Raw genomic sequence first — 22,723 nt, 5'->3', positions numbered from 1 at the left:
AATAGTAGAATTATTTAAATGTTATGTAACAGTTGTCTTTTTATCTGAAGAGATCTAAGAGAAATTTAATTTGGGAGGTTTTCATAGAAGGATTTTGCTGTGCTCATGAAACGTCTATAAAACTAAGAGAAAATAATAAATAGTGAAGAACTTCCAGTTAGAACAATAGGCTATTTCCTTTTTTAAACGTCTGTTTGTCATCCTTGTTGAATGACAGAGTCTCCAGTCATTTTCGCAATTATTATCCTGAACACCCTTTAGATTTATGAAAAGTGCATTTTGTTTAAACTTTATGAAGTGGAGTTTTCAAACAGGAAAGTTAGACTCTGATAATTCTGCCCAATCTACACTTTCCACCCCTGGGCCCAGTTTATCATCTGGAATAATGATTCTATAGTAAAAGAGTATATTAGAGGCCACTCAACAAGTTAGTTCCTTTTGTCTCTCTGGCCTCTGACTTACTTGGATGGGAAAATGGCCAAAAGAAAAAAAAAAGTACTGCAGAGGATCTCAGATATAGGTAATGGGTCCTTACCAGAACATAAAAATAGACCCATAGGAGTCATATCAGTGGTGGGATGTGTGTGGGGTTTTTGTTTGTTTGTTTGTTTTAATTACTCTTGCAACAAAACACTCACTGGGATCTGACGTCTGTCTGTCTGTCTCTCTCTCTCTCTCTTTTTTTTTTTCTAAAAGCATATTTAAACTCACACTTTTAATAATGGGGATTACAGTGTAGGGTTTTCTGCAGAATACCATTTGGTCCTACTAAGAATTGACCATTCAAATGTTGGAGCATTTGATTGAAAAATCCTTCTTAGCCTTTTCAAAGGTAAGTCATAATGATTTTTTTTTAATAAAAAGATTTCTATCTCCCTAATGATAGGAATGACACTACTATATAAACACCCATTAGAAGTTATAGAACAGCAACAGCAAGCAGGAACTGTTTTCATGAAGTCATTAGGCTTTTTTTAAAACGTAGGTTTGTGTTGTTTTCCAAGTTATCAGTCTTCTTGCCTTTTATGTTTAAAAAAATATTGAAACCTTGTCCACCAGCCTATGACATTTTGTTTCTTGATGCTTAAAATCTTATGTTTATTTGTAAATATTTATTTGTTAATATTTAAAATGATGTACTATCCAATTTGATTATTGCAGAACTTTCATTGTCTACTAAGGCTATTTATACATGATTTTTAATTTAAATCATGAATGAAAATCAACATAAATAAAAAGCAGTATAGTAGGACTAGTTCTTATAAATGACTTGCCAGTCTATGCCAACATGCTTTCTAATGTGCAACTGTTAACTACCTATTATTTTAGAGAGTCATTATTTTGTTTAATCTTCTAAATTTCACAACTTTTAGTGAACCTGACTTTGTCTACATAGTTAAATGCAATGCATGTTTTGGATATATTAAGCATTTTTTAAAAATGAACAAAGATATTGTAATTGTTACTGGGGATGGTTAATTGTATTAATTCCAAATAATGATTCTGATTTATATAAATGTTTTTAAATTATATAAAATTTGGTAACAGAATAAAAAAACAAAATTAAAGTTTTTGGATATTTAGGAAGCTTATTACAAATATCAGCAAATTATTTTCTTGAATGATGATACAAAGTTTAAAGGACAAATTATTCTAGAGAAATTAAAAGTTTTAATTTATAGCAATTTATAGTAAGTGAATTCATACATAACTGTAAATGGCATAAATTCTCTAAAGTAAATTTCTAACAGTTTCTAGAATTGTAACATATTGAAAGATGTTTCTGAAATCTTTTCATGTACTTTTCAGTCCTTGACTGTGTAGTTTTAAATTAGTAAAAGAAACAGTGCTTTTCGTATTCGTTCAAAAAATAACCAAAATAATAATCAAAAAAAATTTTTGTTATGTAGAGAGTCCAGTAGTGGACTGGATTTTATGAGAGAAAAAAATACATAGAAATTTTTTTCATTTACCAAAATCATTATGAGACTGGAACAATAAATCCAATACAAAATCATCAGAAGTTAAGCTGGGAGGAATAACATAATTACAACTGGAGAGGTATTGGACAGAGTGTACTAAATATTTTGGAATTTATTTTGGGAGTTATAGTTGCTATGCTTAATTTTTAAGAAAATGTTAGCAAAAAATACTTGTGGATTTTGTTTTTCTTCCTGAAGGAATGGATTCTGTAACTATTTTCTCATTTAATCCAAACGTGTTTTAATTCACTGGCCCAAGTCATGGCTGAAAGTTTCAAGGAGCATTAGTCTAACCTAGAAGCTGCCTTTTCATTTGCATGATATTCTAAATCCTGGTATACGTAAGAATAAACCATTTCATCAGATTTTACTGTAACCTAAGCGTTTTGGAAATAATCATTCTTCTTTGTGTAACTTATACACATTTATTAGATGTTTTTAAAAATTATACTTGGCCAATTTGCAATAACATTTTACTATTATGTTACAGTTGTTCAATATAATATTTCATATTTCAAATAACATAACATGTGCTATGATAGGAATTTTTATTCATTATCATTGAATTTTATTTGACATTTTTAACCATATATGATGTATTTACACCCATTTTAGAGAAAACTGAGCCACAGAAAACTATAATGTTAGACTGTGAATTGAACCTAATTATTTGAATTCAAAGCTCAGAATCATAATTATTGCAAATCTTATAGTATTCTACTGTTTATAGTAAGAGTTGGGTTGGGAAAAAAGAGATAATAGCATTTCTGTCTAGGACTCAACAATCAAGAATGGCTCTAGATAATCCTATTTAAACGGACATGACTGTAAGAGAATCATTTCAATCCTATAGTAATCTCTATATTCAAGTACTCCAAAAACTACTCCAAAAAGGTTGGTTTGCTTCTAGAAGCACATTTAGTGTAAAATGAAGTCAATGTAATTATTGTTTTAATTTTCTAAGACTACCACCAAAACAAGTTTTAAGTTGTTATATTTGAAAGGCATAATTTAGTAAAGTATATTATTGTTTTGTATTATAGATGTCTATAAACTTTTTTCTGTTATATATGTTTACCTCCATATATTCTGATAGGATGGAAATACCCATATAAATTAAAAGGATTATGGTAACTTGAATAAGAGAAGGTGTCGGAGATCTCCTAATCTAGTTATTTAAACATTTTCCACAGAGCCCTTGGGTTCTGTGGGTATGACTCAGAGCCCAAATGAGATGTGACTGGAAGGGGAAAGGGCCACAGTTCTTGCCAACTTTGACCAGAATAGCTATTATTTTAACTATCTTTGTATGTTGAGATTGTGTGTAAAATAAGTACTAGTCTAATGCCCTTCTGTTTCCACATAATGAAACACAACTAGATTTAAATGATTGATTTAACTAGCTTGATGTGAATCTGCATCTTAATCATGGCTAGGGAATCATGGCTTTGTAAACACACCTAGATATCATATAAAGTAAGAGTGTGAACAGGAACTTAATTTGGAAAGCTAATTTTCATCATTCATATTCAACCTGTTGTTGAATTAATCACCCCCCAAAACTCTAAACCTGGGTTTTGTGGGCAGATACTGTATTTATTAGGTGAGGAAGATTGAGTATCAAAAGAATCACAGTGTGTGTCTAGTGGAAAACAGGTATGTGATCTGGCTTCCTATTCCAAGGAAAAGTGGAAGGAAGGCTTATGGATAGAATAGGAAATTTCTAACTCACTCATGAGTTAGAAAATGTCAGCCAGGTCCTGGCATTCATTTATGGTACAAGTACATACTCTTATAATCTGAAACTGTTTTAAAGTTTTGTAGTTCACATCGCAGGAAACTGTACCTCTGGGCCATGCCTTTTCTGGGTGGAGTTTCCCAGGAAACACAGCTCTATCTGCACATGGGAATAATTACAGATTCTCTGGGAACTTTATTATTCTGACCTACTAATGGAGACACTTCTTATAGCTCAGTCTCAGTTCCTGCCACGAGGTTTCCAACATAGTGGAAAGGCATAACGCTTATAAGTTCATCTAGAAACATTTCATAGAAATGACAGCAAAAAAAGAAACAGCCACGTGTACATATACTCATGAATTCTACAAAAGGAATAGTACTTAATGTCTGTGAACTGATAGGACACAGCTGATCTCCATATAAACTCAAGAAAGTTATGAGATTAGTGATATCTTAAAACATTTTATTTTCTCTTCCTTCTTATAGGTCTCAAAAATATGTTTTCTTTCCTGTACCTTTGATTATTTTTTGTTTTCTAAATTTAAGTACTTTAAGCAAGCAGTAAGTTATTACAGATATCAATGTCTCATTATGAAGAAATAACAGTAAAGAATAAAACTTAATCTAAAATTAGCAAGTAAAATAAATTTTATTATGTAAGAAGCTCTACTATGGAGAAAACCAAGTGTGCAAAACAGAAATTTTATGTGCTCTAAATGGCTACGTGTGAGAGGAGAGTGGGGAATAACTACAGTTTTTTTGTGAAGCTCTTGAATAGAGTGTCCTGAGTAACCTGAACTTTTATGTATTCAGTGCATGTCCTACTTAATTTGTTGGTCCCTCATTTGCTTCAGGTGAATAAAACTACAGTTGACCCTTGAACAGAACAGGTTTGAACTTTGTGAGTCCACTTTTCCACAGAATTTTTTCAGTACATACTACAGTACTACCTGATCCACAATGTGTAGTTGGTTGGATCCACAGATGCAGAACTACAGATAAGGAGGACTGACTGTATAGTTATAGGTGGATTTTCCACTGCCTGCAGGGTCCATAACCCCTCTGTGTTGTTCAAGGGTCAACTTGTATTTGTAATTTTGTAGTATGAAGCATAAGGTTAAAGTATAATTATAATAGCAATACTTACTTATGGTGACAGGGCACTGAAGCATAATAAATGAACGCAAGTAGCTCCCCCATATTCACGAGTGTGGAGGATACCACTAAGACCCTCAGTGGGTGCCTGAACCCAGAGATAGCACCAAACTCTAAGTAGTCCCTCTGTAGCCAATAGTTTGCTTTCTGTAGGTTCAGTTACCTTCACTTGACCACTTTTGACCATGAGTAAGTGAAACTGTGAAAAGCAAAGCCATTGATAAAGGACGACTACACTACACGTGTGAAATATTTTGCCTATTTTTAGAAAAAAAAATGGAAACTTACATCAAGGTAACAAAAGTATGTCGGCCAATAGAAAATGTGAAAAATTAGATAAACTCAATCTTTTTCTGTTGAAAATATCAGTACACATATGCAGGAATATTAGAGTAACTCTTGTATCTTTGCTTATGCATCATCCAGACAGTGTCAGACTAGGAACTGTCTAACCATGCAATTCAACCCAATAAACTATTGACACTTCTGTTTTCTGATGAACTTGACTCAACAGCAGTGGGCTGTGTATACTATCTCACTTCAGTTTTAAGTTCAAAGCAGACAGAGCCTAGGCAGTACCCAGGTCTGCCCATGACTTCACATCTCTGGGCTCAGGGTCCTTGGAAGTCATAATAATGAGTTTTCAGGTTTAGAGAGCGAGGCATTGAATAAACTGTTACCCCCTGGGTCATCCAGTGGACTTTCTTGGTACTCTTTGCCTCTTGCAGAAACTCTTTCCTGTAGTCCATGGGGCTGCTTGAGTAAAGGAGAATGATTCTGGGAAAGGTCAGGGAGATTCTTAACTAGGTGATGGCATAGATCTGGAAAGGGGCAAATAATACAGACCTCTGTCCATCTCAGAAACAAAAGAATTGTAATGTTTAACTCATTTTATATTCCATCTGTCAGAATTGCAAATGACATTAATATTGAATAATTGTTAGGGGTGTTTATATAGAAAATACAATATCTTTCCAAAAGAGATGAGTTTATCTTTGAGTTGTATTTTTTAATGGATTCATGATGTTATAGAAACAAAACTAGAATTTGACCCTTGGGATTTCATGTCCCAATTTTTTTTAACATAGTGCAGCCCATTTGTTTCTACAGAGATTCTCCTCAAGTTTCCTAAACATGGGATAGAATAGTGTTAGTTGGGAGTGGGGAGACCAAGTTAGGAATCAGGGTCTCGGGGGTCCCACCACTGTTGTAATCAAAGTCACTCTGCCTAGTCTTCCATGCAAGAATTTGAGTGAAGAAACAGTTCAACTGCCTAAATTAAAAACTGGGGATCTCATCTTAGCATCTTATTTTACACATGAGGAGACTGAGGAATAGAGCTATTAAGTGACTTGCCCAAGGTCAGCTGGCAAGAGAGTAGCCAATCACGCTTCAGTTTATTTATTCTCCAATCTATCAGTCTCAATTATAGCAGGCTCGATCCCTGTATTTTGATGACTACCTTAAGTATAACTTGCAGATTTTGAACTGGAGAATGTTCTATAAAATGGGCATTCAGTAAAATAGTACTTGATAAGCTCCCCTGAATATGATCACTTGTATACAGTACAGAACACCTGGGTGACATTCTCTACTTAGCAATTACAATGATCATTTAAAAGATGATGTTTCACAAAAATTTTAAGGTGCTGTACAATTATCCTTTGCAAAGGAGATTCTACTTGTGAATGTCTAGTCATTATTATCAGGTTTAAATAATTTGTTCCATTGCACTATGACCATCCTTGCCAAAACCATAGGAGGTAGTATATATTCTTCACGCTCCACCCCCAAGCAATTAATAAAAAGCCAACTCTACTTGCTCAGGAACACATAAGATTCCACAGGAAAAATAAATCATTTTTTTAGGCTTGTGTGTTTTGTTTACATTAGAAAAAAACATGTGAGACTAATGACTATTCAAGCTTCTTAGCCATGAGGACCTCAGGGTGAATCAGTTTGCTCATCCTGATTTACAGTGGAAGTATCTTAGCTATAAGACATTGGTAAAGGGAAATCCTAAAGGATGAAAAATAAACAAATTGCCATGAAAATATTTTATAACATCTTTTTCCATTTGGGGGAAAAGTCTTATTTTCTTAACATTAGTCTTAACACTATTTTCTTAGCTATGCAATTAATACTTTAAAAAAACTAAATGTTTCCTCAAGTGGAAAGAACTACTAATAAAGTCATCAGAGTGGTACTTCAACCACAACAAAGCTATGGAGGGAAAATATGAGACCATAACAAAATATAATTATTATTATACTTACAAGGTTGAGAAAAATATTCCGTGTGCCTCTTTTTTGTCTGTAGCCTCCATTCTGTTGGCATTTTTGATTTTCTTGGCCAGGGGCATTTTGAAGTAGGGAATATTTGTTAATAAGCTACAAAGCACATTCTGTTTGTTGATGTCAGGTCAACCCCATTATAAAACATGCGATTGCAACCAAAATAGCTCAAGTGAGTATGTTTTCAGTATTTGAATAATAAAGTCTTATTAACTTTGTTACAATAATATCTACTTATTCCACTAAGAGTTTTCTTCCACAGATAAGACTGACTAAGTGAAATACATATGGACACAATCTAGTTGCTTTTGGCATGAGTCAGTTGCCCATGACAAAATGAACAATATTGCCCTTGAATATGTTAAAATTTATATATTTGAGACCAGCAAGAAAGCAATGCCTATCACAAAAACTAGACATCCTCTACATATTTTCTTTAAAGTCTTTTCACCTCTAGACTATCTAAAAATCAGTTATTAAAAAAAGAAATTGAAAATGAAGTACTCTTCTTTAAAATATTTCAGTGTTTTCAACACCGTGTATAAGAAAGAATGCAGGCATGAACTCAATATTGATGAAGGTGGAATTTTCTTTTAATAGTGATTATAATTTTGATGATATTCGGGAGTAGTCTAGTGCTAATTTTCTGACAATGTATTTTCCCAATTTACTTATGCTTTTTTGTTTTAACAGATAGCTTACAATTGATTACAAGAATTGATTCCTCTGAGACTCATCAGATCATTTCCTGTAAAATCCGTATCTTTCTATTTGTGAAAAAGGTAAAGAAAACATCTGTCACCAAACTTGCTTAGTGTTTAGATGTGATAGACATCAGTCCACCCACATTCAATTTGCAGGAGAACTCCAGTTAAGGTGCAGATGGTTGTGTTGGGGTGGAGAAGCCAGATAGCGGGTGAAGATTCCCGTAAGTGTCCCAGGCTGATGCAAGGTAAGCAGAGGGTGAGAGTACAGTAAGCATATTCTCCTTAGATAAGATTTCAGAATGTTAATCATCTACAGAAAGAAAATTTTAAAGAGGAGAACTTTGAAGAACTGCTCTATGTGACATTATTTATTACTTCTACCACTGCTATGTAGGTCAAATCAAGGAAGGACAAGACCTAGACAGTTTTGTGTAAATAAAGAGAGCATCTGTTTATTTATAACTGGCAAAATGATCTGTTTCATTTGCACGTTTTCCTTGTACTTTGATCTCTTTGTATGATACTTATGCTTCTGTTTTATTATCTCCTTCTAATAATAAAACCAGACCTCTTGGAAACCATCTTCATCAGACCTGGGAGTTTGAAAGAAGCAGGTTCTGAACCTTAGTTTTTTCCCTGAACAAGAAAAATGGGCTGTGATCGAAACTGTGGGCTCATCGCTGGTGCTGTCATTGGTGCCGTCCTGGCTGTGTTTGGAGGTATTCTAATGCCAGTTGGAGACATGCTTATTGAGAAGACAATTAAAAAGGTACAAGTAATTTCAAGAATATTTCTTGCCATCCTGATTCATTCTATCTTCCATCCCTTTTTGGCTTAGGGTGGCTGTTTGATATTTCATTGTAACTGGCAATAATGTGTCTCCTACACAAACATGATTGTGAACTACTGAAACTCTACATGATAGAGAAGTGGTCACAGTATGATGTATATTCTACTATTCATCTTCTATATGAATGCACTGTCATCTTAGGTCTCAATATTTAATTTCTGATAAACTCTTATAAGTATGCAGGTAAGCATAAATAATTGCATTTAATTATGTCAAAAGAGTATGCTGATAAGCTTTTGAATGAGAAATGAGTGTTATTTTGTGAGGGTACATTTATAAAATAGTTGCACTTTGATTAATGTTGAGAAAAGTAATGTCATATTTAATATATATATAACTTAAAATTGTGTTTAATACTGATGTAGGAATATTTGGTAAAACTGGTAAAAATTATTGCTGTTTGGTAAACTGCTCTATATGATATGTGTAATAATATATGATTGTCTTATAAACATTTCTTATTGATGAAGTTTGATAATTGACTTTTAGAAAATACTTCCAGAAATGTTATGTAGAACATATCCTAGTATACATGTAACAAGTTGACTGTAGTTTTAACAAAACTAAAAGTAAAAGTGACTAAAATATATTCAGTCACCTATATATTAAGTCACTAAAAATAAAGTGACTTCATATATAGGCTTTGTACAACAAACTAGAATTCATCTCCCACCCTAGTTCCTTCTAATTCAGTTTCATACTCACCAACTTTAGTTGATAAAGACAAGGAAGACTAGAATAAAGTAAAGTAGATCTGCTGAAGTCCTAAACCAGGGATGGCAAATTCAAATGGCTTCAGGGGTTTGGAGACAAGGTTTAAAATAAAAGGGGGGAGAACTATCAAGAACAAGGTAAAAACAAGACAAGGACTATTGTGAATTTAAAAGTGTGTACTTTGCCCAAAGGCATGTACGTTCATTTTAAAAATACAATGCTAGCCAAATAAAACATATCTGAATGCTGGCCTCAGCTCTCAGCCCTGTTCAGATGTCAGTGGTCTAGACGTTAGTAAGCACAGTGCACATGGAGAACAACAAGAATTGAATCTGAAAAAGGGCTAGACTACAAACTCATACTGCAATTTCTGTTCCTGCTAAGACCTTGATCTGTCTCATCCATTCATCCATGTTTAACATCTTACTCTTACTAGGAGTATAAACACATACAATTATATTTCACTAAAGCACTGGTCTAACTGACAAATAAATATGAAGATTTAATTTCAAATCTAGTTACCAAGGACAAGAAGTTACTATTTTCCAATGTTTTTTTTGGTTTAGCTAAAATGCTTAGTCTTTAAATTTAAAAACTTTTCTCACTGTACCATTATAGCTCTTGTCTTAGTATAACATATTTTTTAAAAAATAGGACATTTTTAGGTACAGTTTCTATACTTGCATGCTATATTTGCTTAATAACAGTATAGTCATTTCTATCCTTTCTCTTGTTAACAGACTGCAAAATTTTCAACCTCATGCATTTAACTGAAAATATACATTAAATTCCATCTCCTTCCTTGGAATTCCCAGTTTTCTTGATATTATTATTATTATATTTTATAAATTTATTTATTTATTTTTGGCTGTACTTGGTCTTTGTTGCTGCACGCGGGCTTTCTCTAGCTGTGGTGGCAGGGGCTACGCTTCGTTGCAGTGCACGGGCTTCTTATTGCGGTGGCTTCTCTTGTTGAGGAGCATGGGCTCTAGGCGCGTGGGCTTCAGTAGTTGCGGCACGCGGGCTCAGTAGTGTGGCGCGCAGGCTCAGTAGTTGTGGCTCACGTGTTTAGTTGCTCTGCGGCACGATGGATCTTCCTGGACCAGGGCTCGAACCCAGGACCCCTGCATTGGCAGGTAGATTCTTAACCACTGTGCCACTGGGAAGCCATATTTTTAATACAGTTCAATAGAGACAGGTGATGGTGAGGTGGGGAGTATCTAATAGTGCGAGAGGGAATTGCCATTGTTCAACACCCTTTCTGCTCTACAAACTTGCTTCTCTTCTGTATATTCTGCGGCGAGAGAACAGGATCAGTTCTAACACAGAGACTATGACTTATCTTTTGGAAAAATCTTCAGAATAGAAAAGTGACAATAATCTTCCAGTGCACAGCATTTTAGACTAAGACTATTTTTTGATACATAATTGATCATCTGTAGCTGAATAGTGATCATCTATTCTTTCTTATTATTCAACATGATGGCATGAGAGGTGCCAGCATCTATTTTAATTGTTTAATATTTATCTCTAAGTTCATAATGGCTAATCCTGAGGAAATAAGAGTTTTGAATCATCAAAAATTGGCTTTTATATAGAGGCTAAGAGATAATGAAATAGATATTTATCTCAAGAAATATACACTTTAACTGGGGAAAAAGCATATTGTAGAAAACTACAATATGTAAAACTCTGTAATTGAATTGTAAAGCATATACTATAGAAAATAAATATTATTTAGAAAGAGAACTTTCTCAGACTATTCAATAACTTCAGGAAGAAAGTGAGACTTGAATTGGATTTTGAAGTATAAAATTTTGAAAGTCCAAAGAGGGCTCCAATAAAAGTGTCAAAGGACTGTTTAATACTATGGGGAAAGTTGTGGAAATGCAACTAAATGTTGTGATGAGGGAAGGAAGAATATTTAAAAATGTGTCAAAAATATAGGATTAACAGGAGAGACAATTAGAAAAATAAGAACATGGGGGAAGATTTAGGAAGCTTTGAACATGAGTCAGAAGACTAATTAATGAAATGATAGGCAATAATAGATGGTGTATGTTTTCTGGTAGGTGTTAGATATAACAAAATCTGCATTCAGAGATGGCTATCAAATATACTGTATACTAATATACTAATATACTATATGCCATACATACTAATATACCATACTATATAATAAAATACTAATAAAGTATTTATTTAGTTCTACTAAGAGCTGCATATATACTAATTCATTTAATCTTCACAAGTATCTATGAGAAGGTACTATTATTTTACCCATTTTACAGTCACAAGACCCTAAATCAACTTGCCAACTCACCTAGCCAAAAGGAGGACGAGCTAGTTTCCAAACCTAAGCAATCTGAAGGGAGAGACTAGATGATTTACACAGTTTTGTACTCTATAATTCTACAATTGAATGTACTGGAAAGTGAGGAGAGCAAAAACAGGAAGCGCTATGTAGGGCATGACCACTTTCAAGGAGAATTTAAGACTCCCTTTAGAAAGATCTTTGCACAGTCTGCACATAACAAAAGGCACTATGGTCTAGTGTGGTGGAGTACATAGAACATGGGTGATAGGATGCCGTGGGATAGAGGGACTAAACAGGGAGAGAGAGGAGTAAAAAGAACAAACTGCAAGATGTCCAGCTGTTATTGATAGAAATCTATACCTTAGAAGAATAAAAAACAGACATTTTATAAGCGATTTGATATGAACATCAGTGTATATTTCAGACGTCAGAGCTCAAGAGATTTGATCATTATTATAGAGAATACAGATAAAAATAACAGTAGATTTGCTTCAGGAGAATTTGAATGTAGAGACAAAAGGGCAGAGAAATTACTATAGGATTTGTGCATTCAGAGGTAGGTAAGAAGACAAAAACAGAAAAGGGTAAAATTATTTTATATGAAGCAATGAAAACAATAGAGTGCATTTTTGGGGAAGTTAATAGGAAGCCAATTTTCAGGGAAAGAATAAAATGATCTCAGGCAGATGAAAATTAAGGAAATAATGGTTAGAAAATGGTCAGTAATGACTTTGAAAGTATAATTTCAGTAGGGTAGGGTAATAGAGCAGGGATAAAATAAAGAAATAGAGTGCTTTCCCTTCTTGTTTTTGAAATAAGGGTTATCTGCAATCTTTGGTTTACATTGTAACCCAGCTCAGTATCCACAGACTAAGACATCATCAGAATCCCTTCAATGGTCAGGGGCTGTGTGTACATTTAAGACTAAGCCTGAGTTTGCTCTCAGACGTTCATATATCCATGATGATCTTGCCCATTTGAATCATGTAAAGATGCTGGGACTTCTTCTTTATTTAAATAAAACTGTTTCTTTTTAATTTAGTTTACAAAATTATTTTTAAAGTGAGATTGGCATATGTATCTGTTCGGCATGCAACCTAAGTCAAATCTTTGAATTATGTGTAATTCCAGGGAGCCAAGTATCTTTCCCCTGACTCAGAGCACTTAGGTTAATTCTGTTATTTTACAAATATATACAAGTTTTACTACTGGTCAGTTTTGTCTACAATTGAAACTCATTGCAGATTACTTGCTTTATTTAACGGACTAGTAGCAAATTGGTAAAGTTATTACCTGCATACAAGCACCATAAAAAAAAGAAGTGCTTAATTGAAAAAGATCAGAAAATCATATCATGTTGTTATCTAATTTTTAAATATAGAATTGGGACTCTATGATACCTTGCAGTTCTAAAAGATGGCACCCTGACACCAGCCTTTGAAATGGCCTAAACTAGTCCATACATTTTACTTCATGTGTACGTGTGTGTGTGTATATATATATATGTATGTATTTCTTTACTCGTTATTTCCAAGGGATAGTTTCTAGGGACTTTGTGCTTTTTATGCATTATAACTGGAAACGTTTTTACCGGTATTTTAGACTTTGATTCCTAGTAGATTTGTGTGGGCCCAGCAGGTTTATGCACTCTTGCCAGACACACTAAAAGTCAATGGCATGAGCTACCACGAATGTGGAAAGTGGAAATTATCAAAGGACTTCAGAAAAAGATCAAAGTTCTGCCACCATTTACAGAGGTTAATATATCACTTGACACTGTTAATGTCACTTGATATATGTTTGCTGAATATTATATAACATAGGCAATTTCAAATAATTTTAATTTAATTTCCCTATGATATTAACTGTAGAACACCAAAAAGGGAATTAAAGATACCCTTTTTCCAATTAAAAACTAATGTTCAATTATACCAGCATTCAATTATACCATCATTTCCTTCCCCCAGTCTTGAAAAGAATGATCCTTCAGTAGCCAAAAAAATGCTTCCAGATAAAATAAATTGAAATAATTGTTTATGTTCATTAAAACAACTAGAATTTCAAATCAACAGTACATATTTAATAGTAAAATTAATTTATATTTATATTAATTTCATAATATATGCTTAAAGCATTTCCAGATATGATAAAATAATTTTTACATAATTATAGTACCTAAAAAGCTCAAAAAAAGTGCCAGAAGTATAGGTTGTTAAAGATGGTAGCATTTGTTTTAAATTTAATGATAATATATGAGAACAGGAAATAATCTAAAACAAATTATAAATTTAAATAGCAGAATAACATGGTTTAAACACATATATTTTTGCATATTAGCTCCAATAATAAAATCACTTTAAAATGTTTTAAGAAAAAGCAGATCAGCATGTGTAATTTTCTTCCTCCAGCCCAATCTAATATCAACATAGTTTACTTTTCAAGCCAAATACAAAATCTCCCATTTTAGGTTCTTACATAAACTCCTGACGGCTGATTTCTGAGTTTCAGAAACACATTAAATCTGATGCATTTCACCAAATGTTATTCTGTGGTTTAATTGTTGACTTGATAACCTGAGACTAAAATCACTTTTTGACTCTCAACACAACTGGTACGAATATTCTAATTCATTCTCTCTCTCAGCATGCACACACACACATATGCATCATGTACACACATAGGAGGATATTTTGTGAATATGGGAAGACTGCTTGTAACTGGTCCTAAACAGAACAAATTGTAATAGTGAGTGGAGAGGATAAAGACTCTTTTCAGTACGTTTCTGCGTTTTAGGGAAGTTTTGATTTCACTGGATGGAGAATAAATACAAAAGTGATTAAAGAGAAGAAGTAGTGTCACAGGATTTTACATGAGTTATTGCCACATGACTGGTTTAGACAGGAATCCTATGAATGAAGTAGTTAAAGCAATCTGGAAAGTAAGTGAGATGAGAGTTCTCCCTCTAAGGGGTGGAGAATATTTGTATAATAATAATAGTCAATGTTTACTGAATGTGCTAACACTGTTCTGAGTGCTCACATTTATTCATTCTTACAATAACCTATGAGGATAAATATTTAATTACACCATATTCCACTTATTTTGACTTTCAAAAATACTAATTTCATATAGTTCAATCTAATGTTATTAGTATCCCTATTTTACAGATAAGGAAACTGAGGTACAAAGAAATTAAATAAGCTGCCCAGGTTTAACTGGTTAGCATGTGACCAAACTGGGAATCAAACTCATAGCATCTATTTGATTGTTTACCACTTCACTCTAGGCTTTGAGTGAAGAAGCCAGTATACTTGGTCTGGCTGGGAGTAGGCTAAGGAAATCTATGCATAGATTAAAATCTCTTGGACTTCCCCAGTGGTCCAATGGTTAGGACTCTGCACGCTTGCACTGCAGGGGGCTCAGGTTTGATTCCTGGTCAGGGAACTGGGCTCTGCATGCCACATGACGTGGTCAAAAAAAAAAAGAAAAAAAGATCTGCTATATACGATTCCATCTCTTGGTACTCTGTAAGAGCCCTGAGAAATGGAACGATATATTTTCTACATATGTATTCTATATACTTCAGGCATAGGAAGATATCAAGGACATTTTAATAGTTACACTAAAGTTGATGAGTACTGTTTTCCCGTAACAGCAATAATCAAGTGACCAGGTGACTAGGTAGAGGGCATTACAGTCCCATATATCTGCCTTTAAATCAATGTAGCAAAATAGAAGTTTCAAGGTAAGTGGCTTTAAACCCAGCTGGAGACCCTGTCATGTCGCAGTCATCAGGCTGGCATCCACTCATTACTAGGGCTGGATAGTCTGAACACTTAAAATCAGGGGCAGATACTGATGTACATATTAGCCAAGTGAGAGGATGTTAAATTATATTACTTTTTCTGTACACATAATTATCACCTTTGTACTTCAAATTTAGTAAAAGATCTGCAAAATGGGGTAGACAGTCCAAAGTCAACTTAAAATCAAGGCCTCCTAAATTCGCAAAGAACACAAAAACTTTTGCTCCTTTTAGAGGAACTTATGATATATTTAGCCTTGGCAGTCAAAGAGGCCTATATAATTTTTTAGTACATTTGATAGTGTTAGGATAAGAAGAAATTCATTCCTATTGTGACTGCTTCAGTATTTTTCTCTGTGTCTATGAACAAACCATGGTGTTATGGAAACCACACAAGATTGGAGTGAAATGCCAGATTCTCAATTATCTACTACTAAATTGTCATACAACATTGAATCAGACATCTGCTTCTCTAGGACCCACTTCTACTTCTAAAAACTGGATGGGGTTAGATGACCCTAATTCTAAAGCTAGTAATTCAACGCATTCATGTCAACTCTTTGTGTTTCAATTTCCCCATTAAAAAAGATCTCTAGGTCAACAAATAAGACAAAGTAATTCATGGCATTAGAAGAAAGGCATGATACAGTTACAGTGTCTTTTGATATGAAATGCACAAGCATCAGAGTTAGGGAGTTTTCTGTTCTGCCAAGTACATTATTGAGTCCCTTTCATTAAGAACTGAAATAAAATATGTGCCTTGAGAGGTACATGATAAACAATTGATCCTATATGTATTAGTCCTTAACATTCTATAGTGTGAGAGTAATGTGTATGTGCGCATGTTCGTGTGTGGTTTCCCCTCATACAGTCTCTTGAAATGGGTAAATTAACATAGCTTTCAGCTTCCATATAGATTTCAGCTTCAAAAGCCCCATCATTTAGGGTAAACACCTTTACATTTAAAAGAATAACATCAATACTTTATCTGTACACAATTTTGTCTTAATTTTGAGCTTGCTATGGAAATAGACTTTTTAGGAGCAAATACAAAGATTTTCAAGGACAATTGCTTATAAAAAGTAGGAAGATCTAACATCGCTTTAGCAGCTCCAATTGCATTGCAACAGCAATGATTGCAAAAGCACGGGATTTTGTAAAGGCATTTTAGCTGATGCCCTGTTCTTCTCTAAGGAATTCCCTTATTCTCTCCACTAAGTAATAAGTAAAGTTTCCTGAAGATATGAAACTTAACTTGACTTCTACCAACTAAGTGCAGAGGTGACAGGAACAAAAAATAGTAAAAACACGGTGTAAAAGAGGACCAGCTTAAGGATCAGAGACTAGGATCCTCGTCATGATTCCACTTCTAGGTATTCGCCTCGGTTACCTTTGGGCCAGACACCTGGTTTCTCAGAGACTCAGCACACTCTCCTAGAAAATGTGCTAATGTTCACTGTCCTTTCCTGATCCATCATTCTATGAATTGATGCTTCCAGTTGACAGAAACAAAGAAGTCAGATTGTCCCTGTATTCATAGGTCTTATTAGGCTCATTTTGTGTGAAATACTTTCCTTCCTCTTCCCCTGGCAGAACTTTACACCTGGGCATTCCTCCCAAGGTACTTACTTGGAAACACTGCCTGCTACAGAGTCACCTTTGTCTGCGCTAGCTACTAGAGCTTCAGAGGCTTCCTGCTCAGAGAGTGAAAGCCTTGGAAGGAATCCAGGAGAGCATCTATGATAACTCTCTCGTTTTACAGATACTGAAATCGACCCAAGGGGTTTGGTGACTTTCTACTCAGTCCCAGCTCCTGAAGCACAGGACAGATTTCTAATGTAGGGTTTTCTGATTCTGTCATTGGTATTTTTCCTATTTGTCTATCTTTATTACAAGGAGCATCAAAGATTTTTAATGGATTTCACAAAAGGATAACATGAAAACTTCCTTATTTCATCCTTTTTTTTTAAAAAAAGTATTAACCTAATAATAACAAATTAAACTTGTAATTTTTGGAAACATGTACTAGTAGTTTTCTGCAAATATATTGGGAGTTGGGAAAGCCTCATTGAGCAGGGTTTTGAAGGGGAGAAGTCAAATTTGTGTTTTTCTTAATTTAACAGATATTAAGTGATTTTCCCCTGAAGTATCCAACTTTTGAAGAAAATGAAAAAGCTTCCAATACCACTAGAATTTTCTCTCAGTTTTTCTGTTTTGCCTCTTCAATCCATCTCACTGAGGGCAGAAGAGAAGTTAATATTCAACTTGATAAGAAATTTTTGGAAAAGCTTTAAATTAGCTTAATAAATTGCATTATAAACTGTTGCAATGTTGCCATAATGTCACTCTAAAGCTTGCTAATGGTTGGCCTTACAATCAACAGACATGTCTGCAATATTAGATACTGACTCTCTTTGTAAAAGGTTGACGAAAAGAGATTGCTATCAAATGTGTGGAAAACATTTCTGTCGCAACCTGTGGCAGGTTGCAGAGGTTCTCACAAACAAGATACTTGAGCTTGGTTCTTTCACTAACTCATTAAAGGTTTTAAACTCCCTCAAGTGCCCATATTTACTACAAAGAAATAACCCAAACTTGTTTTCTTTTTCATAGGAAACTGTCCTTGAAGAAGGTACAATTGCTTTTAAAAATTGGGTTAAAACAGGCACAGCAGTTTACAGACAGTTTTGGATCTTTGATGTGCAGAATCCAGAGGAGGTGGCAGTTAACAGCAGCAAAATTAAAGTTAAGCAAAGAGGTCCTTACACGTACAGGTGAGTGAGTCCCCGCAGTAAGTGGCACTCTTTCCTCGACCATATGTGTTTCTGGAGAAGCTTCCACTTGACAAATGTCATTGTATTGAAATGTACTTATTATTTTCTTACCATTAATATACACTGAAATTTTTGTTTCTGCCTATGTAAAACCCTAATCTAAGGATTTAATGATGATAAGAAATATATATTTTATTATGAATTTATCAGCATCAATTAACTGCCCTGCATTTAGGAAGTTACAGGAGTTTTACACTTGTGGCATGTATTCTCAACAGGTCTAAAATATGCATGCTAAATAGAAAAAAATCTATCACAATTTTAAAACCAGAGCACTTTGAAATCCTAAAATTGAAAGTGTAGGTTATATGAGTGGCTCTCCAAGGTTGGCCCCTGAACCAGCAACATCAGCATCTCCTGGGAACTCAGTAGAAATGCAAATTCTCAGGCCCCACCTTAGACCAAATGAATCAGACACCCTTGGTTTAGACCCCAGTAATGAGTTTTACAGGTACTCTGGGGGACTGCAATACACACTCAATTCTGAGAACCACAGCATTAAACTGATTCTACCTGACTACAATACCTGCTAAGGACTTCTAGTCAAACTATTTTCCAGGTCATGTGGGTGTTTGTATTTATTCAGTAGTTTCATTCTTATGTTTTCTTCAGTACTGAGACTGAATAAGCTATACATTTACCTACATGCCTTAACATACTTTTGAATAGAATCGTAGCCTATTGGAAGTAGGGGGAAATAATTAGCCAGAACTTTTCATTTTGTAAATTTAAAAACAAACTGATACCAGGGTAAGTGAAATGATTTGTCCATGTTCACACAAACCTAGGAATAGGTAACTTAGATATTTGTGTACATTTTCTCCTATGTAAATTATAGACTATGTGTATTTTCTAACTATCAAAGTAAGAAAAGGGGAGATTGAGGTGCTAAAAACACTAACCTTATCCAAGTATTAGGAATATATTTATGGTGCCCATATGTGAACATAGCTAATCCTGCTGTATCATTTGTTATACACATGAGTGGTTTTTCCTCAAGAATAATACAACTACTCATATGCCATGATCAAGTATTATTACAAAATTTCATATTTGTAATGATTTCTTCTAATTCATAGTTTTACTTTCTTATCTGTTTCAGATAGTCTATGATTATATAATTTATTTCCTTTCCATGCATTAATATGTTTATAGATTGACAACTCACATGCAAATATAATGAAATAACAGTAGTTGGGAGGGTGATGCCTGCTGCCATAGCACATGATATGTAAGCTGCCAAGAGCCTTGGTGCCTATTCTGTCCTAATAATTATCCCCACGTCTCCTGTCTCCAGGCACAGGTCTGCAACTATTCACAGCTCTGTCAGAGAAGACATGGTTTTCATTGTTACAAAAAGAAAACCAGAAAACAAAACAAAACAACACCTCACCTTGGAAAATACTTTTATTTTTTCATGGTCTTATAGTTCTTATGTTGTTATGAAAAGCCTGTATGAATACCTTCGTCCAAAAAATGTTGTAGCTGTGATGTGTACCTATGAAAATGTAGAATTCACATATGACCTAGTAAGAATCTAAGCATAACTGATTAAAAATCATACCCTGAGAGAACCGAATACATGTGATAAAAGAGAATACTTAGAATTTGGGAACTCATCACAGTTTTTAATTTTTTGTTTGTTTGGAAGGGTTATGTTTTTACTTTTAAAGATATTAATTGGGGTATGGAAAAATATATACGTAATATTGAATCCTGTCCTAGTCTTGTTGTGATAGCTGACAGTTAATACATATTTTATTCTTGGAGGCTTAAACCTTGCTCTCGAAGGGATGAAAGGGGGGTGGGTTAGATATAATTGATTTACTTAGAGAAGCAGTGAGAGGAGGATTGGAGAAGAGAAGTTGGATTTGCAGCTAAAGTACATAAACAATAAACTCCTATTTATGTAACAATGTTAAAAGAATTTGTGATTAACTACAAGTCATTTTGTCTCATGATGTCCACAAAACAGTCCTTAGTGTCTGCTTGGATGCCTTAAATGATGGGAAAATGCTGTTTACCTTTCCAAAAAAGTTAATAGTTTGAGAGTTTTCCACATGTTGAGGTGATCCTGCCTCCCCATCAATTACACCGAACTCAGTTGAAATTCTAAGTGGAGGAGGATGTCTCTCCTCAAACAGAACCACAGGCTTATTTGGCTTTTGGTTGCTGAAGTGAGTTTGACGAAACTTTGACAAGATATGACATGGGTTAAAGCATAAAATTGCCTGGATAGAAGTCTGAATATATGTTACAACCTACACCATCTCTATGAAGACCTGGTACCTCCTTCAGAATATTCTCAGATCCAATCTTTTTTTTTTTAATTACTTTGTTTTGGCAGGAGTACATAGCAAAATCTGAGGCAAATTCCTCCCTTTGGCCTTATTAACCAACACTTTCTGAAACCTGTATACATTCTAATTTTTAAAGAAAAACTTTAGTGATTTATGTTCTCTTTTTAAAAGTACGTTCTAAATACAGGCCTCAGTTTAGATTTTTCTGTTAGTCAGTGCCATCTACTGGTACAGTGTAAGTGCAACTAAGTAAACTGGAATTTGGGTCACAATTATTTTGCTATTTCAATTATTTTATTTATATATATATAAAATCGTGAAAATTAAAGTATTTTAATTTTAAATGTTAATATGTAATCTAATTTTAATATACAGTTATCTAATAGACTAGTAATAGACTCTCCAGGGAGATGTTCCAGATTTTTATATTCTTTGCATGTCTACAGTACTCCAAGAAGAATAAATAATAAAGCTTGATGAAATTACATTAGAAATAAAATCTATTTCCAGTTTTTGTGAATTCTCTTTTTAAAGAATGTGAACAATAAATTTATTCATTCAAAAATATTTACGAAGAATTTACCATGTACCAGACACTGCTTGGTGATACAAAACACACATAATACCTATCTTATAGAAATTTACATTTGTATTATACCTGATTGAAATCAGGTCAGGTGTTCTTGGTTTGTTTTATTTTTTTCCATTTCAGTCCCATGCTTTTTCAGTCTTTACCTTAGTTAGATAACAACAGATAACTATTAGAACCTCACATAATAAACATTCAGATATATGATATGGCAATGAATAATGTCTACCTTATTTCATCTCAGTAAATATCTTGTACTTGCAAAAGATTTTTTTCCATATATAACCCTTCACCACATTCCTAAAAAGTAGTTGGTACTTTGCCTAGAGAGTTTAGAGCCAGGAGTTTAGAACTAATAAGTATACAATATATGGGGCAGAGATGGAGGGGAATGATCTCTAAAGTGGAAATTATATTCCATTAGTTATCTTTAATTCTCATTAAAATACCAGAAATTATGAAAAAGCCAGTACTGGAAAGGCTGTGCACTTTGAAGAGTCTTTCTAATATAAGAAAACGTGCTTTTACTGTTCCCTTCCTTCAACCTCTCTGCTGTCTCCTCCTGACCCTCAGGATAAAAAGCTAAATATCTGAGTACAGGACACAACCCTTTTGTGTTTGAGATCTTGTTTATATTAGTGGCTTTATTTCCACCACTCTCCTTACTCTAACTGTAAACCAACCATAGTGAAATGTTTGCGTATCTAAAATTACACCATGTTCTTACTCCTTAATCTTCTATATGCTATTTTCTACCCTATTTTACCTAACTAAACTTCTCCTTGTCATTCAGACCACTTATGTGGAATTGTATCTTGTCCATTATCCCCCCATAACCATCCCAAGCCTGGCTTTGTACCTGTTCTGTGTGTTCCCACAGACTCTGTGTAAACTCCTATAATAACACGTACTCCTTCTCCCCTGCTCTGCACCTCTAAGACATCTCCCTACCTGCCCCTCCCCGCCTTCTCTGATTTGCTAGAAACTCAGCATTTGCGTATATATCATGTTAACCTACTTGTTTAGCCTAATTTCTGACATAGTCTATGCACTCAAAAATTATTTGTTGCATGAATGAATGGCATTTGAGACTTAATGTTCACTTGCAACAATTATTTTTTATTTTATTTACTTTTTTTTTCAGAGTTCGTTATCTAGCCAAGGAAAATATAACCCATGACTCTGAGACCCACACGGTCTCTTTCCTACAGCCCAATGGTGCCATCTTTGAACCCTCACTATCAGTTGGAACCGAGAATGACACTTTCACTGTTCTCAATCTGGCTGTTGCAGTGAGTAGACAAACAGCGAAATTACTGGTTTTGAAATACTCTAGAATCTTCTGTAATTAATCTCATGATTAGAACGACTATTAGATATCATTTATTTTGTCATTTTTATGAAAATGTGTTCTTACGGCATTACTTTGAATTACA

At 34.1% G+C, this 22,723-nt stretch overlaps 1 protein-coding gene across 21 annotated transcripts in view; it reads left to right on the top strand.

Moving 5' to 3' along the window:
* Positions 1–22,723, top strand: part of LOC131762898 (platelet glycoprotein 4) — a 199,966-nt gene that overhangs the window by 161,596 nt on the left and 15,647 nt on the right. For 6 of the 21 annotated variants that reach the window (XM_067042741.1, XM_067042729.1, XM_067042730.1 and 3 more), the window contains 4 exons: positions 7,865–7,953; positions 8,445–8,647; positions 18,178–18,338; positions 22,432–22,579. In XM_067042741.1, coding sequence (XP_066898842.1) covers positions 8,528–8,647; positions 18,178–18,338; positions 22,432–22,579 — 429 coding nt within the window. In that variant the 5' untranslated portion in view covers positions 7,865–7,953; positions 8,445–8,527. Of the gene's footprint in view, positions 1–696; positions 833–7,864; positions 7,954–8,031; positions 8,124–8,444; positions 8,648–18,177; positions 18,339–22,431; positions 22,580–22,723 lie in introns of all 21 variants that reach the window. The other 15 variants (XM_067042739.1, XM_067042731.1, XM_059074755.2 and 12 more) reach the window with 4 other exon arrangements.

This window comes from Kogia breviceps, chromosome 9 (genome assembly GCF_026419965.1).
Source record: "Kogia breviceps isolate mKogBre1 chromosome 9, mKogBre1 haplotype 1, whole genome shotgun sequence".
In the NCBI taxonomy this organism is placed as follows: Eukaryota; Metazoa; Chordata; class Mammalia; order Artiodactyla; family Physeteridae; genus Kogia; species Kogia breviceps.
This window is presented reverse-complemented; position numbering and strand designations above follow the sequence as displayed.